General features: G+C 45.9%; 1 protein-coding gene across 2 annotated transcripts in view; it reads right to left on the reverse strand.

The window, feature by feature from the left end:
• Positions 1–16468, reverse strand: part of TTC39B (tetratricopeptide repeat domain 39B) — a 120042-nt gene that overhangs the window by 24145 nt on the left and 79429 nt on the right. For both annotated transcript variants that reach the window (XM_090038732.1, XM_090038731.1), the window contains exons 9-13: positions 13896–13961; positions 11491–11599; positions 10289–10356; positions 10150–10209; positions 8621–8782 (exon numbers count right to left, since the gene is read on the reverse strand). In XM_090038732.1, coding sequence (XP_089894858.1) covers positions 8621–8782; positions 10150–10209; positions 10289–10356; positions 11491–11599; positions 13896–13961 — 465 coding nt within the window. The remainder of the gene's footprint in view (positions 1–8620; positions 8783–10149; positions 10210–10288; positions 10357–11490; positions 11600–13895; positions 13962–16468) is intronic.

The raw sequence follows: 16468 nt of genomic DNA on the forward strand, positions 1-16468 counted from the left end.
GTACGAGGGGGAGCATGGGGCATGGTTGGCACCCTGCGCCATGTGTAGGCCTACAGCTCATCGCTCACGGACCCACAGCTGCCTTTTGTAGGAAGCTGTGGAGCTATGTGCAGCAGGGGTTGGGGTGGAATTGTGGGGCTCCCCCCAACACTCAGCCAAAAGCCCCTGGGCCCCACACATGGCACAGCTTCCACCTTACACAATCCCCCACCTTGGGGCCCACACAAGCCATCAGGCCGGGTGGGCTCCATGGTTTCTGCCTCTTACTTCTCCCCATTTTGCAAGTCTCAGCCTGCAAAGAGTCCTTTGGAAACAGGGAAACCTGGGTTTCCCTTTTAGGGAGAAAGTTCCCATTCCCACCTGCCCCCTTCTTACCTTCATCTCCCATGGCTTCAGCCTCCACTCCTCCAGACTCTGGACCTTCTCTAGATGGTCCTTGTTACCTCCAACTAACTACCTAGAAGCAAGCTCTGAGCCTTGCCCCACTTTTATTCTCAAGCATGCTCAAGGGATGTAATTGGTTGCCGGGGCAAGGGGGAGCCATACAGACACTCTGGCCCAATACCAGAGTCTCTCTCTGGAGGACTCCTTCTCCTGGTTGCCTCCAGGCATGGTCTTGGACTGTGCCTTGCCCTGCTGTTTCCCAGTGTGTTGGGTTTTTTTGACCCCTGGATATCCAGGGGTCTAATTTTGCCCCTGTGCTGCAAACCTGCAGCACAGGGAACATTTTCTCATTCCTGCTTGTACCTCTTCAGCGTCTCAAAGGGCTTTGAGATGCTGTAAAATGCACGTGTGTGCCTATGTGGATGCACCCCATGGAGGCTTTCACCTGCATCCTGTTTTGGCACTGTGGAGACTGTGGCTTGCAGGTTCCTTCCAGTGACAGCCAAGTGGGGGCGTGTCTGCAATGTAAGTGTTACCTCCTGGTGATGTCCCTCAGGGATCAGGCAAGAGAGCCATAGGTGGAGGTAGCAAGGCTCCAAAGCATCCTCTGCTATGATGACTTAATTGATCTGATGTTGAAAGAAACCTCTAGAACTGGTAAGGAAGGCCTGCCAGAGGCAATATTAGAGAAGGAAGATGACAATCTTCCAACTAAGGAAGGTGAAAGCTGGAAGCTTGTGACCTCTGGCAGCAAGCAGAAGTCTTCACCTCCACCTGCAGCAATTTGCCTAAAGAACAGATAGGGATCCCTAGCAACAAAGGAGAAATGCTCCATTGGCAGAAAAGGCCAAGCCGGGCATTCCCAAGGGTGGCAGGATCAAAACCACTGCCACCAAGAGGAAGCAATGGGTGGTGATGGTTGGAAACTCCCTTCTGCAGGGGACAGAGGCATCCATTTGCCAGCCTGACTTGTTGTCTTGGAAAGTCTGCTCCTTTCCTTCAGCCCAGATCCAAGATGTCACAGAGGGATTACCAAGACTCATCCAGCAAGACTACTTCATGCTGCTCATTCATGTGGGCACCAATGGCTACCTATAAATGTTCTCATTTGTGTTCTAATTCCACATCTCTATTTGAAATTTTTTAAGCATCTGGAAATTTAAAAAACATTAACAAACACTGGTATTAACTGTTCAGGAAGGACAGGCAGGTGAGAAAAGGAGGGGAAGTTGTTCTTTACATAAAAGAGCTGCATGATTGCTCAGAATTCCAGTATGAAACTGGAGATAGGCCTGTTGAAAGTCTCTGGGTTAGGGTTAAAAGGAAAAGCAACAAGGGTAATATGGTGGGTGTCTGCTACAAACCACCAGACCAGAAGGATGAGGTAGGTAGATGAGGCATTCTTCAAACAGCTAGGGGACATTTTCCGATCACAAACCCTAGGTCTCATGGCAGACCACAATCACCCTGATACTCTCTGGGAGAGCAATACAGAAGTGCACAGGTAATCCAGAAAGCTTTTGGAAAGTGCTGGGGACAACATTCTAGTGCAAGTACTGAAGGGGCCACCTAGGGCCTCTGCTTTTCTTGACTTGCTGCTCACAAATGGAATAATTGGTGGTGAATGTAGAAGTGGAGTCACCATCCATAGTCCTTACTCTGCAGCTTTCCTTCCTTCCTTTCCTCAGGATCCTCAATTCAATCATCTCATGGTATGCCATCCACATCAACTCAGGAGAACGTGCCGGCATCCCTCCCATAAGATCAACAATGTCCACAGTCATCATGACTGGCCGTCGTGACTGAACCTGAGCACCAGTGGATTGGCCTGTGTGTATGAATGGCTTTAGATAAAGCATTGCTTTCCCCCCCTTTATTGAGTGACACACATAGATCAAGACCTTGGTTGCCAAACCCGTGCATTGGTCTTTCAACCAACAGAATAAGGAGAAGTGCACTTAGGACAGAACAATCCAATGCACCACTACAGGCTGGGGAGTGGCTGGCTAAGTAGCAGCTCCGCAAAAAAGGACCATAGACTTACAATGGACAAGAAGCTGAAAATAAGCCAACAGTATGCCCTTGTTGCAAAGAAGGCTAACAGCATACTGGGCAGCATTAGCAGGAGCACTGCCAACAAATCAAGGGAAGTGATTAATCCCCTCCATTCAGCACTGGTGAAGCAACAACTGGAATACTGTGCCCAGTTTTGGGCCCCCCAAAGGATGTGGACATATTGGATAAAGTCCAGAGGAGGGCAATGAAAATGGTTAGGAGGCTGGGTCTCATGGCTTATGAGGAGAGGCTGAGGGAACTGGGCTTATTTAGTCTGGACAAGAGAAGACTGAGTGGGGATTTGATAGCAACCTTTAATTACCTGAAGGGTGGTTCTAAAGAGGATGGATCTAGACTGCTCTCAGTGGTGACAGAAGACAGAACAGGGAGCAACAGTCTCAAGTTGCAGTTAGGCTGGATATTAGGAAAACTCGCACTAGGAAGGTAGTGAAGTACTGAAACAGGTTACCTAGAGAGGTGGTAGGATCTCCAACCGTGGAGGTTTTTAAGGCCTGGTTTGACAAAGTCCTGGCTGGAACAATATAGTTGGGGATGGTTCTGCTTTGAGCAGAGGGTTGAACTAGATGACCTCATGAGGTCCCTTCCAACCCTAATTTTCTATAATTCCGTGATTCACAAAGTTAGAACAAGTGCAGTCACAGATTAAGGTTTAATGCCGTCTCTGACATGCATAACTGTGACTTACCACTACAGAGCCTGGAGAGCAGGCACGTAGACAGGAGCCAGGAATCTACCCCTCTCCTCTGGGATGTGAAAAGAAAGGAGTGGAGAGGATGGCATGTAGCTTGGAAGTAGAGAAACCAACATGGGGGGCTAAGGCTTCCCTTGCTCTGCAGCCTGCGGGAGCCAGCTGGAGCCATGGGTGGGAGGGGAAAAATCTTGTGAGGAAAAAACCATTTGAAGTAGGCAGGCAGTACGGAGAAGTAAAGAGAAGCAAGGAGAAAATAGTGGGGGAAAAAAAAAGCTAAAAATAAAAAGGGACAAACTCTTGTATGTTTCAAGGAGAGTTGAGTTAGTAATCACATCAGGGCAGAGCTGAGGCCCAGTTTGCACCCTGCCTGGTAGTTTTCCATTCCCTGGCTCATTCTCTTCATAGAGGTATGTATAATTGGACTGCTGTTGTTGTTTACATGGGATGCTAGAGCAAGCATAAAACTGATGAGCTGCATCTAGCTCAGACTGGTCAGGGTGCACTAAGGTTGCCTCCCCTGGGGGCAGAAGGGGGTGTTGGCTTGGGGCCAGCATCAGCTCCCTGGACAATAGAGTTCAGGAGGGTTGTAAGTTTGCACACTGAGCAAAGAAATGGGAAGGGCTGGAAATGGTACATCCTGGGAGAAATGAAAATAGAACATTGCATCTCCCCAGAGCAAACTAGCAATATCCTGCAATAACCATCATTTGAATTGGCATACTGTAATTTTAAAACATTTAGAGCAGGGCTCAGCAACATTTTCGGACAGAGTACCAAAAAACCCTACAGCATCTACTTGTAAGATGTTCACATGCCAAGCAAACAAAAGGGGAAGGCCAGGGTGGTACTTGGCTGGACATACTGCATATTATGATTAATAATCATGCATGAATGTTGTGGGAAAGGTTGTTTTGGGGGGGAGGGGTGGGTTTTTTTGCTTTTACAGTAAATACTGATGCAGCCACTTGCAGCCTCCTGGCTGCCTGCCACAGCTAGCTCAGGCTTTGGGCAGGCCCCTGACAGCCATCACGGAACCCAGACTGTTTGCAGCAGGCAATGAGGAAGCTGCACGCAACTCCTATGGGGTCCACAGAGCCCCAGCCCAGCTTACGGCTGGCGACAGGTAGACATGTAGCTCCGGGAAGACAGCAGAAAAGGGGCCAGGGCTGCGCTGGCACAAAAAAGATTGGATCCCTCATGGCTCCACTGCCATCTGCCTTGAGGGCTGGAGTGCCGAACAAAATGTCTTCATGTGCCATGCTCTGGCACACATGCTCGGGGTTGCCAATCCCTTATTTAGAGGGTACTTGGCATAAGTTAATACCCTTTAACAGGTGAATGCTCCCGTTGTAAATACCTTTATGATGGTTTAAAGGTAAACATTTAACACCATCCTTATTCATTTTCAAAAAAAATTCATGAGATTCAATGTACTTTTCCCTGAGTCTGATCTTCTCAATTTTTCTTGGCAAAAGTGGAACATGCTCAAGCAGAACCTGAAGAATCAGCAACATGAAAATAAACACCTAAGCGTTATCTGTATGTTGGCATTTGTTTTCATTCTGAAGTTTTACAACTTTTCCTTGCATATACACCTCAAAATGGTTTATCTTTGCAAGGAAAAGGGTAAATATTTTTTTCCTGAGGCTTAGCTCACCAGTAGTCATTTGACCCCTTCTTTTAAATGCATAAAAGCAGACAAACTGACTTTGTGGGAGACCAGCGGGTAAAATAATGTTAAAGGGCAACCAGCATGAGTTCCTGCCCGACCGGGTCACAAAATCCTTGGACGAAGGAACAGAGGTAATGTTATTTACTTACTTTTAAAAAGGCCCTTGACACAGTGTCACACCCAATTCTTACAAATAGACTAAACAGCTGCAATGTAGATTATTACAGTCTGGCGGGTGGAAAATTGGCTTATGGGACGTACCCAGAGTGGTGGTGGATGGATCGGTTTCTACCTGGAGAAACGCGGGCAGCGGAGTCACCCAAGGCTCTGTCCTGGGGCCGGTGCTTTTCAATATTCTCATTAGTGACTTTGATGAGGGAGTAGAAAGCACTCTTTCCAAGTTTGCAGATGACACCAAGCTATGGGGGGAGGTAAACAAACTAGAGGGCAGGGAGCAAATCCAGGTGGATTTGAACAGGCTGGGGAAGTAGGCAGAACAAAATAGGAGGCAATTTAACAAAACTAAGTGCCATGTGTTGCACCTAGGGAGGAAGAATCATTAACACCTAAGTAGCACAACTGTGGAAAGGGATCTTGGAGTCATAGTTGACTCCAAAATGAACATGAGTCATCAATGTGATGAAGTAAAGCTAACTGCACTCTCTCGCATAAGTAGGTGCGCCACAGACAGGTCTACGGAGGTGATACTTCCCCTCTACATGGCATCAGTTAGGCCACAGCTGGAATACTGCATCAAGTTTTAAGCACCACACTTCAAGAGGGATGTAGATAACCTGGAAAGGGCTCAGAGGAGGGCCACTCATCTAGCTAAAGGCATACAGGAAAACCCCTACAAGGACCAATTGAGGGACTTGAATCTCTTCATCCTCCGCAAGAGAAGGCTGAGAGGTGATCTTATGGCCATCTACAAACTCACTGGGAGGGGCAGCAGGAAATACAGGATACAATATTTACCAGGGCGCCCATCGGGGTAACCAGAAACAATGGCCACAAACTGAAGGAGAGTATATTTAGACTGGACATCAGGAAAAAATTCTTTACAGTGAGGGTTGCCAAAATATGGAACACACTTCCAGGTGGTGCTGTCCCCTTCCTTAGAGGTATTTAAGAGAAGACTGGACAAACACCTGCCTGGGGTCATCTGACCCTAGCACTCTTTCCTGCCCAGGGTAGGGCAGGGGGCTGTCCCTGATGATCTAATAGGTTCCTTCTACCCCTAAAATCTATGAAATCTATGACTGTTTAGTCTCATGCTACTTTTGTTTAAAATTTACTGTGTAAAATTTTTAAAATTAGAGTTTATTTAAATTTTGTTCTTACACATACGATTAAGATTAGATTAGATTGATTTAATCTTCTGCTTAACTTCTATTTCAGACTGGAAGACATATGACTTCAGAAAAGCCGACTTTGACAAGCTCAAGAGGCTTGTTGGTCAGGCCCTCAGGGACCATGACCCCAGGGAGGTGGGAGTTCAAGAAGAGTGGTTGCTTCTCAAGGAAGCGATCCTCAATGCACAAGCTAAATCTATTCCAACACGGAGGAAAGGCAGCAAGAAGGCACAACAGCCCTCCTGGCTCTCTGGGGACCTAGCGGACCTCCTGCGGCTAAAAAGGAAAGCCTACAAAGGATGGAGGACGGGATTCACCTCCAAGGAGAATTATTCTGCACTGGTCCGGTCCTGCAGGGATCAAACCAGGACAGCCAAGGCTGCAACTGAACTCCAACTAGCTTCAGGCATCAAGGACAACAAAAAGTCCTTTTTCAGATATGTGGGGAGCTGGAGGAAAAGCAAGGGCAACGTTGGACCCCTGCTAAAACAGATGGGGCAACTGGCAACTGACGCCCAGGAAAAAGCCAACCTATTAAATAGGTACTTTGCGTCAGACTTTCATCAGTCCCATGGGACGCCCATGCCTGCTATGGGACAGGGAGATCCGGGTGAGGGGGATCCCCTACCCTCCATAAATGCTGACCTCGTGAAGGAACACCTTGAGAAGCTGGATACCTTCAAGTCAGCCGGCCCTGACTATCTGCACCCCAGGGTACTCAAGGAGCTGGTGAGCGTCATAGCCCAGCCCCTGGCACGGGTCTTTGAAAACTCCTGGCGCTCTGGTGTAGTGCCCGAAGACTGGAAGAAGGCCAATGTGGTGCCGATCTTCAAGAAAGGGAGGAGAGTGGATCCGGCTAACTACAGGCCCATTAGCCTGACTTCTATCCTGGGGAAGATCTTAGAAAAGTTTATTAAGGAGGCCATCCTTGAGGGACTGGCCCAGGCTAACATCCTAAGGGATAGCCAGCACGGGTTTGTTGTGGGTAGGTCTTGTTTGACCAATATCATTTCCTTCTATGACCAGGTGACCTATCACCTGGACATAGGAGAAGAGATTGATGTTGTATATCTTGACTTCAAAAAAGCCTTTGATCTGGTATCCCATGATCACCTCTTGGCCAAACTGGCCAGTTGTGGCCTTGGCTCCACCATGATCCGCTTGCTGGGAAACTGGCTCCGTGGTCAGACCCAGAGGATTGTAATTGATGGCAGTCACTCATCATGGTGCCCTGTGACCAGTGGGGTCCCTCAAGGCTCTGTCCTGGGACCCATCCTGTTCAACATCTTCATTAATGATGTGGACACGAGTCAGGAGTGGACTGGCCAAGTTCGCCGATGACACCAAACTTTGGGGCAAAGCATCCACGCCAGAAGATAGGCGGGTGATCCAGGCTGACCTGGACAAGCTCAGCAAATGGGCAGATGAGAACCTCATGGTCTTTAACACCGAAAAATGCAAGGTTATCCACCTTGGGAGGAAAAACCTGCAGCACCCTTATAGGCTCGGCAGTGCTACGTTGGATAGCACTACAGAAGAAAGAGACTTGGGGGTCGTCATTGACCACAAGATGAACATGAGCCTGCAATGTGATGCTGCGGCTAGTAAAGCGACCAAAACGCTGGCTTACATCCATAGATGCTTCTCGAGCAAATCCCGGGACGTCATTCTCCCCTTGTACTCGGCCTTGGTGAGGCCACAGCTGGAGTACTGCGTCCAGTTTTGGGCTCCACAATTCAAAAAGGATGCGGAGAAGCTTGAGAGAGTCCAGAGAAGAGCCATGCGCATAATCAGGGGTCAGGAAAACAGATCTTACGATGACAGGCTGAGAGACATGGGACTCTTTAGCCTGGAAAAGCACAGGCTCAGGGGTGATCTGATGGCCACCTATAAGTTTATCAAGGGTGACCACCAGGATCTGGGGGAACATTTGTTCACCAGAGCGCCCCAAGGCATGATGAGGTCGAACGGTCACAAACTCCTGCAAGACCGTTTTAGGCTGGACATAAGGAAGAATTTCTTTACTGTCCGAGCCCCCAAGGTCCGGAACAGTCTGCCAGCGGAGTTGGTTCAAGCACCTACATTGAACACCTTCAGGAGTAAATTGGATGCTTATTTTGCCGGGATCCCATGACCCCAGCTGACTTCCTGCCCTTTGGGCAGGGGGCTGGACTGGATGATCTCCCGAGGTCCCTTCCAGCCCTGATGTCTATGAAATCTGTGAACTCACAATTCTTAGGGCAGGCATGGAAATTCTGGAACTTACTGTCAATTTAGAACTTTTCTAAATTTGAAGTAAAATCTCAGATGTACAGTTAAACTTAGTTACTTGGTTTAAAGATTTTAGAGAAAATACAAGTTAGATCTATTATAAAAACTGAAATGTGGACTTAACTAGAGAGAGGCTATTAGCATGGCATAAAGCATGTCCACCTTCCTATTTACCTTAGACCACCTGCTCTCTTTGCAGAGCAGGTCTGCATACTGATACGCTTGAAGCCAGTTCTGCTGGAATGTGTAGCACCACATCAGCTCCCAGTAACAGAGGTGATGGATCTGTTTCCACTCTTGTTGGGCTGCAATGCATTCTTGGAGTGTTAACTGTGCCTACAATTTAATTCAGCCAAAAACAATGGTGGGGAGTAAAGCAAGGAAGAGAGAGAGAATATTTTAATCAGTTACAATAGTACAACATAACTATTAGGGGTGCTACGATTTTAGGGGCCAATACCAATAGCCAATTTTTAAGGAGGCATATTGGCCAAAATCAACCTAATTTCCGATATGTAGCCTTGCAACTTGAAGAGCTGCATCCAGCTGGAAAGTCTGTTGTGGTGGAAGGTGGTGGGGAAGGGCATGGGGGAACATAGGTTAAAGCCCCTGTGGTGAGGAGTGGGGGTGGGGCAGGTACTGCCCAGCTGGGATGGGACTGGGCCCAGGACAGAGCTGCAGCTCATTCAGGGAGGCAGTTCCTGCTGCTGTGTGCACCCCAGGAGGGCACAGCAAGGGCGCATGTGCCCCCAGATATGCATGAGGTGGGGCAGGCTGCAGGTGTGGGCTGAGCCCAGGGCTGTGCAGGGCTCTTCCCAGTGGGGGAGGGGCGAGCTGCACCCAGGGCAGGTGGTGGTGGCACTGGGAGAGGGGTTACGGGGGCTGCAGCCACCCCAAAATTCACCATAGTCCCCCACCATAGCTTCCTATCCAAGTGCCACTGCTGCCCGCCCCAAGCTCAGCCCTGGCCCAACTGCCTGCCCCTAATGTGCCAGGAAGAGCCCCATGCAACCCTGGAGTCCACCCCACCCATGGCTCCATGAAGATCCAGGGGCACCCCTCCCATGCCCTCCCAGTGTGCATGCAGTGGCAGGAGCAGCCCCCACCCCATGCCCCCAGATGAGCCGCAGCCCCACCCTGTGCCCCACCCCACCCCAGTAGCACCTGCCCCAGCGTCTGCTCCACTCCCTCCCTCACTGCAGGGGCCCTGATCTGCGCCCCCACACTCCTTTCCTCCTTCCCCTTCCACCACAACAGACTTACCAGCTGCATGCAGCTTTCCACACTGCTGGGCTGTGCTCCTTGCCATCTATGGCCATTTATTGGCCAAATTTATTGGATACTTATCATCAGGCTGATTTCTGATACAGACAATTTTCTTTATATCGGTGCCAATCCTATATCAGACCAATGTATTGGTGCACCTCTAATAACTATTGTAAATTAAGGAGCCAAATCTTCTCCTCAGCATCTGACACAAACAGATAGGTTAACTGCTGACCTCCCAGACGATTACATATTTCCTCTTTAGAGGATGACGTCATTTTTCCACAAACCCGAAAGGGGAGAAGACCAGAAATCAGAGTCTAAATGAAGTCAGTAGAACTATCTAAGTGACATATACAAGCAAAATCTATGCTGAAATCTAATACTGTGCATAATCTGTAACTATAATATTAATAAAAACCACATAAAGTAAATACCTTTTCAAAATTTCCTTGCAGTATAGATATTCTGGCAGCATAGAATAAAATAATGGAACCCTTGAGAGGAAAAGAAAAGAAAGTAAAGAAGCAGCCATTCCTTATTCAGAATCTTTGGTAAACTATACTGAGTACTCACATTTGGAAACTTCTGGAGGTAGGGTTCAAGTAGAGTCTCTGCTTCCTCAAGATTGGCTTCTCCTGTACCTATAATCATAGTAAGACTACTTCTGACTCACTAAAACAACACAGATTTTTAAAAAGTAATTTCCAAGTTATATCACAGATTGAGCAGAATACCAGAGAACAGTCTTGTTTTACCTATGCCATGGAAAACTTTATTTTAATATAGTAAGTTTCAGTAAGAACAAAATCCCATTCTAGGTCTTTAAGATACTAAATATCCAAGAGAGAAATAAAACAGAGCATATAAGCAACCTTAATATGAAATTCTTAATTATATATTTTAAACAAACAAAAAGCCTTCCTTAATCTTGCCAGAAGTTTGAAAAAACTATTTTAATGCCTCTTGCTTCCTAATTTTGAGCTTTAGCAGATGATACTGAGAAGAAAATAAATCTTTCTAAATTTCTTGGCTTCTAAATCCTGATAAGCCAAGAAGGGCAAGTATAATATTTGCAAAAAGATGCAAGCATATCTTAGAAACATATGTAGTCCTAAAGCCAACAGTACATTCAAGTGGCCTGACCAACTCTACAGCTATCTGAACTTTCATCATCACAGGCATTCCAGACCTTCCAGCAACAGCAGCATCTCAAATTCCATTTGGCTCTACCTTTTAGTTCACTGGTTAACTTGGAATGCCCTAGTAATCTTATTGAATTTTTTCTGGACAATTATAAGATCAAAGGCACACCCCAAGGTTGAGGGGAGAGAACCATTCTGAGTTTCTTCCTCTCCATCTTTGTCTGATCTTTCCTGGTCCAGGGAAAATTTACACACAGAGTAAAGTGTGTGCATGGATGCATACATATCTTCTGAAAGAGGAAAGTACGTAAGTGAATGTTTAAGGGTATATATTCATTTGGCTTGTTACCTTTCATTCTTCTCACCATTACATTAAGAACTGGGGCTTCTTCACACTTAAAAATAGGGTTTGCTGGTACAGATATAATAGTAGAGATATAACAGAAACCTCTTCTATTGGAAATTCAGTTTATATCAGCAAGAGTTCTTTTTGTATAGTTTAAAACAAACTAAGTGTGTCTACACAAGGGTTTTGCTGGCATAAATAAATTGCTTACTGGTATGATTTTATGAGTGATGTCACCAGCTGTGTCTATAATCAAGTACAGGCCAAGTTCAGTACCAAGTTCTTACCAAGGATGAAGCAGACAAAAGTGTGATATACCAGCAAGGTGAAAGTACACAGGATGGCCCTCAAACTTGTACCGGAAGCACCTTCCCGTAGCTGGAGGAGGCCTATATCCTAAAGGAATCAGAAATGTTTAGTTATCTACTACAGCATACTGGACATTTAATGTAAGTGATAAGATTAATATAAGTGCTAACAATTTTTTCATTTTTCACTTTTAGAAAAACTCAATTCCTCCTGGTTAAAGTCCAGAGGGTCCTGCTTTCCCTAGACAGAGCTCTGAGCTCCAGGAATGAGCAATGAGATCACTCAGTGGAAGTATTCAACTCTTTAAATGGAGGACTACATTTAAGTCCATGGGTGGAATGCAAACAGAGTACTCAACAACTTGCAGATCAAGTTTCTGTGTGCCTTCTCACCACTATCCCTTGGCAGGGAACTTCCCTCAGTGTTCTTTGTGGCACCAAAATCAAGGGAAGGGTGCACACATATACAATCAAGAATCCCACAACCCTATACATTCCACATATCTATCCACAGCCACTGACCTTCCACACATGTTCACCTTTACCAATGCAACTTGCAGGCAGAAATTCTAATTTCTCTACCATTTGCAATGATTTCTACACAGATCTCCTACCACCCCTGATCTTTTAGCCACCAGAAAACATTTTTGCAGGCTAGTATTAAATATCTGTTTTCACTGATGTCTTGTTTCTAGACCCTACTTGCAGCAGCTCTCTTGGTGTCTACACAGGCAGAAGAGAGGGATGATGGTTCATAGAGACCCCTTCCTGCATAGCGATGCAGGAAGCTCATACATATAGGAGCTCATATACATTCATAATATATAAAGTCTGTTTAACTCTCAGATTCTGTGGACCCTGATGGTACAGTTGGAGCAGCTGCTCTGTGCCTAAGCCATGTAGCTTCAAGTCTTCCTTTGGATTAACCAGGTTAGCTCAGATCTTCTTACACAAGTAAAGGCTCTTAGAAGTTGGGCACATATGTGAAATAAGAGAGCTGTGCACTCACAGTTCCTGCCTCCTAGGGTACAGCAGGTAGGACAGGCAGAAACTATATGAAGCTTGGCTCCATCCCTAGCAATTGGCTTGGAGGATGCATTTATTTGCTGCTGTTACAAGCTAAAGGAGAGTTACAATTCTCTTTACAGCAAGGAGGAGCTGGGAGCTTGTTCAGAGGTACCGTGCTTCTCTTGGTTGCTCCTGTGAGGGGTGTAGCTCAGTGTTTTTCAACCCATGAGTCACAACCCAAAAGTGAGTCATAAGAATATTTGAAAGCGTAGCAAACAGTGACAGAGAAATGAAGGAAAGCACGGGTTTCTCCTTGCAGACCTGCAAGGAGCTAGCTGCCTAGGGCTGGGGAGGAGCTGGAGGAGGGTGATTGGAGGCAGGGACGCCACATGTGCAAACGCTCATGGCTGGCACACAGCCAGGTAGAGCAGTGAGAGCAGTCCCAGCAGCTGGATGCAGATTAAGTCTATGGGGACAGAGGTTGGAGACCCAGGGCTTGGGGACTATGTGGGTGCAGGGAAGGGCTCAGGCAGGGGGAAGGGCGTGTGTGTGGGGCGGGGGGGCAAGGTACCCGCTGGCACTAGAGGAAGGTGTCCAGGTGCTGGGGCTGCAGCAACATAGGAGGGGCAGGGAAAGAGGTTGGGGGGGGTGGGCTTTGGGGACAGTGGTGAGCTGCATGGTCAGGCTTGGTAGCATCAGTACCTGTGCTTGCAGGGGTGGGGCAGCTGGGAGATGCTGCCCAGGGAGAAGGGGCATGGCCAGGCTGCCTGGCACTGCACGGGAGCCCCCAACCCAAGGCATGGAGTGCCACAGGCCTTCCCACCTCCTCCCTCCAGAACACGCCAGGGCCAGACTTGCTCCGCCACTGGCACAGTCGTCAGAGCCGCTGCAGCCACTACACTCTGGCCCAGCACAGCAGGGGCACCTGGGGACCCCCTCCAGCAGGACTACGGGGGAGAAGAGGGGCTGCAAGTCGGGAGTGAGGGGCACCGGCAGGGCCAGGGTGCTGCAAGTTGGGAGTGTGTAATAAATATTTTGGGGCCAAAATACTTGCATGTTTTCTACTTAAACTATTTACTGGGTCAGAACTGGCCATCAATGTTTACAAATGGGTCCTGATACAAAAAAGTTTGAGAACCAGTGGCAGCTTATGACCCACAATTTACTCAGGGTGTGGTTAAAGTAGCCTAGTCAGTATTTTATTAAAATACATAAATAAAAATGAAAGCAAAATAAGCAAATAAATGAAGCAGAACAAGCGAACAAACAGAAAAAGTTGGCTTAAATAGAAGATCCTTTCACTTTACAAAGATTATACCAAATCCTTTTGCACCCTAATAGCGAAAACCCTGAAATTTTTAAAAATAAATCTATACCCTGTTGCCAGAAAAGCCAATAAATTCTAGAAGCCGGAGAATCCTTCCTGGTAAAAGGGACAGCAACTGTAATAAAAAGCAAACAAAAATAAAGAGTTTAATCAGACATACAAACCTTGTATGTAATTCTTAAATCCAAACAGGTTCTAAAAAACTGTTATATGACCATAAATGTGAATTACAGTACCAAATACCATTTTTAACTGGCATGAAAAGGAAATATCAAATTCAAAAGATAAATATACTATTTTAAAGATATCAGAACTGATGTGAACGATCAATTATTGTACAACCAACTCCATGCACATGGCAAAACTTGGTTTTCCAGCCTGAGAACAATATGATCTTACTCCCATCATGCTTTAAAAATGATGTCTCCTTATCTCAGGCTTACTAACAACATTAACAAATTGTGCATTATTGGAAGTTAAGGCATAATATTTTAATAAGTACAATGCTCACATTATTATTCATACTGTGACAGCATGTAAATAGCCTTTCTTTAAGAAAACTGTTTTAGCATTGCTGATCAGATTTTTAAATCTATTGTCTTGGAAAGCTTTCTTCTTTGTTTCTGTTTTGAAAGCACCACAGTACTTGTTAAGCAATTACGTTACACAAGAACTTGTTCACTGGGTTCTTCCATCACTTATCCTATTTACTTCAGACTATACTGCCAACTTGTCATTCTGAATTCTAATCCTGCCCTCCAAAGGGCCTGCAATGCTTTCTGACAATATCTGTATGGTAAACAGTGTAAAACTGAAGTCTAGCAAATATTTTTTCAGTAAAAATACCAAGAAATGTCAGGTTGAAGGTTACTGCGGAAGAGGATCTGCCCAGTTTATACCCATTTGATCTAGAATAGATCTTTTTCCTTCACATTTACTGTTGATAATAGTGCCGGTGTATATGGACAGTCACCAGTGCCTTGTGTCTTAAAGGATAGTCCTGTTTTAAGTAGGTTGACAACACTCTTAAAGTGTAACCAGTGTACAACAGCACCCTTGCTGTCCTATCCATGAGAGGTAATTTAATGACACAATACATAAAACAAACTCATAACGTTAGACAACTGTGGCTTTTGGCAGCCATTACACTTATGGCATGATTAATGCATTAGTCATGCCATGAAGTTGTAACATGACACACATGCAACCAATTTATGGTGTGATAAAATTACAAACCAGCCACAGAGACATTCCACATTAAACATGGAACCTCTTCATGACTGTTTTTTATCATATATTAATTTGAATGTGTGGCATGTTAAATCCAAGTAGTGCAGCCCAACTTCACAGGGCTCCCCAAACCTGGAAAGTTTCAAGCCAAGTAGTACAGCCCCAAGCTGGGCTGAAGCATTCAACTTCACAGGTGCAAAGTAGGTGGAGCTGATGGATTTTCCCCACCCAAGAAATTTAAATCCACTTGCAGTTTAGCCCTGCATAGGGTGCCCTGAAATTGAGTTTAGAGGTGTTGGACATGGGGTGCTTTATAGGTTAAACTCCCTGAGTGTGCAGAGTCCAAGGTGCCACGTTCCTCATGCCTGCATAGCATCTCTCCACCCATGCACTGGGCAGCCCTTGCAGGGTGTGTGGGTATAAACTTGCTGATAGGCATGGAGCCCAAAATCAGGATCCTAAGCTCCATGCCCATCAGAAAATTGACAGGGTGGTTACAGGAAGCACAGCAGTAGGGACCAGTACCCCATGCTAGCCGCCCTGCACCAGCAGTCACGCACCTGGGATCTATCCCTGATCCAGGTCCTGCCATGCACATGTGATCTTGGATCAAATCCATTAAATTAACGCTTGTTACAGACCTACGTTTGCATCTCACAAATTGCTGTTTCTCTATCTTGCATGTAATTAACCTTGTCAGTTTATAGAAAAATCAATCAATCATTGCAGCAAAAGAATGCCATACACACAAAACAGGCTTGTTTGTGGAACAACAGACATAATAAAATATTCTATTCTAGTCTAGTTTATGAAGCAGATGCCATGATGTATTGTTTTTAATTTGTTAGAAACTATAATACTTCTTTTAAAACAACCTCAGCACATGATGCAAATACAAGTGTTTGCTATTAGGCTGAACATGGTTTTTAGAATATGTTAAAAAATTGCAAACGGTAGACATATAAGAAGTTGGTAACATATACTTTTCCCATATAGAATAAACGATCCACAGGGTCACCACAGGAGCCTGAAATATCCACCACACTGCACTACAGACGTGTCTTGAAGTGATGGCACTATAAACCAACCTTTCATTTGAGCAACGAAGAAAGCCTAATGCAGAGCAACATGTACATACAAATATCAGTATATATGACACTATGGCTGCTTGCAGACATGGAAAAAAAGTGGTGCTTTACTTTAACCTCAAGCATTCCCACACCAAGCCCAGAGCATGCCCAGAAAAGGCAGTTTGTTAGCTGCACCAGGCTCACCTGATGTCCATATAAATCAGGCCCTTTAGTGCAGCCTTTTTGGTACTTTTAGCTAATAGCTGATTGTCTCAACTTAGGATAAAAGTGCCAAAAAACCCTGCTGAAGTGCCTGATCTAT

Source organism: Crocodylus siamensis, chromosome 3, assembly GCF_052110815.1.
Source record: "Crocodylus siamensis isolate JL-2025a chromosome 3, ASM5211081v1, whole genome shotgun sequence".
Lineage (NCBI taxonomy): Eukaryota > Metazoa > Chordata > Crocodylia > Crocodylidae > Crocodylus > Crocodylus siamensis.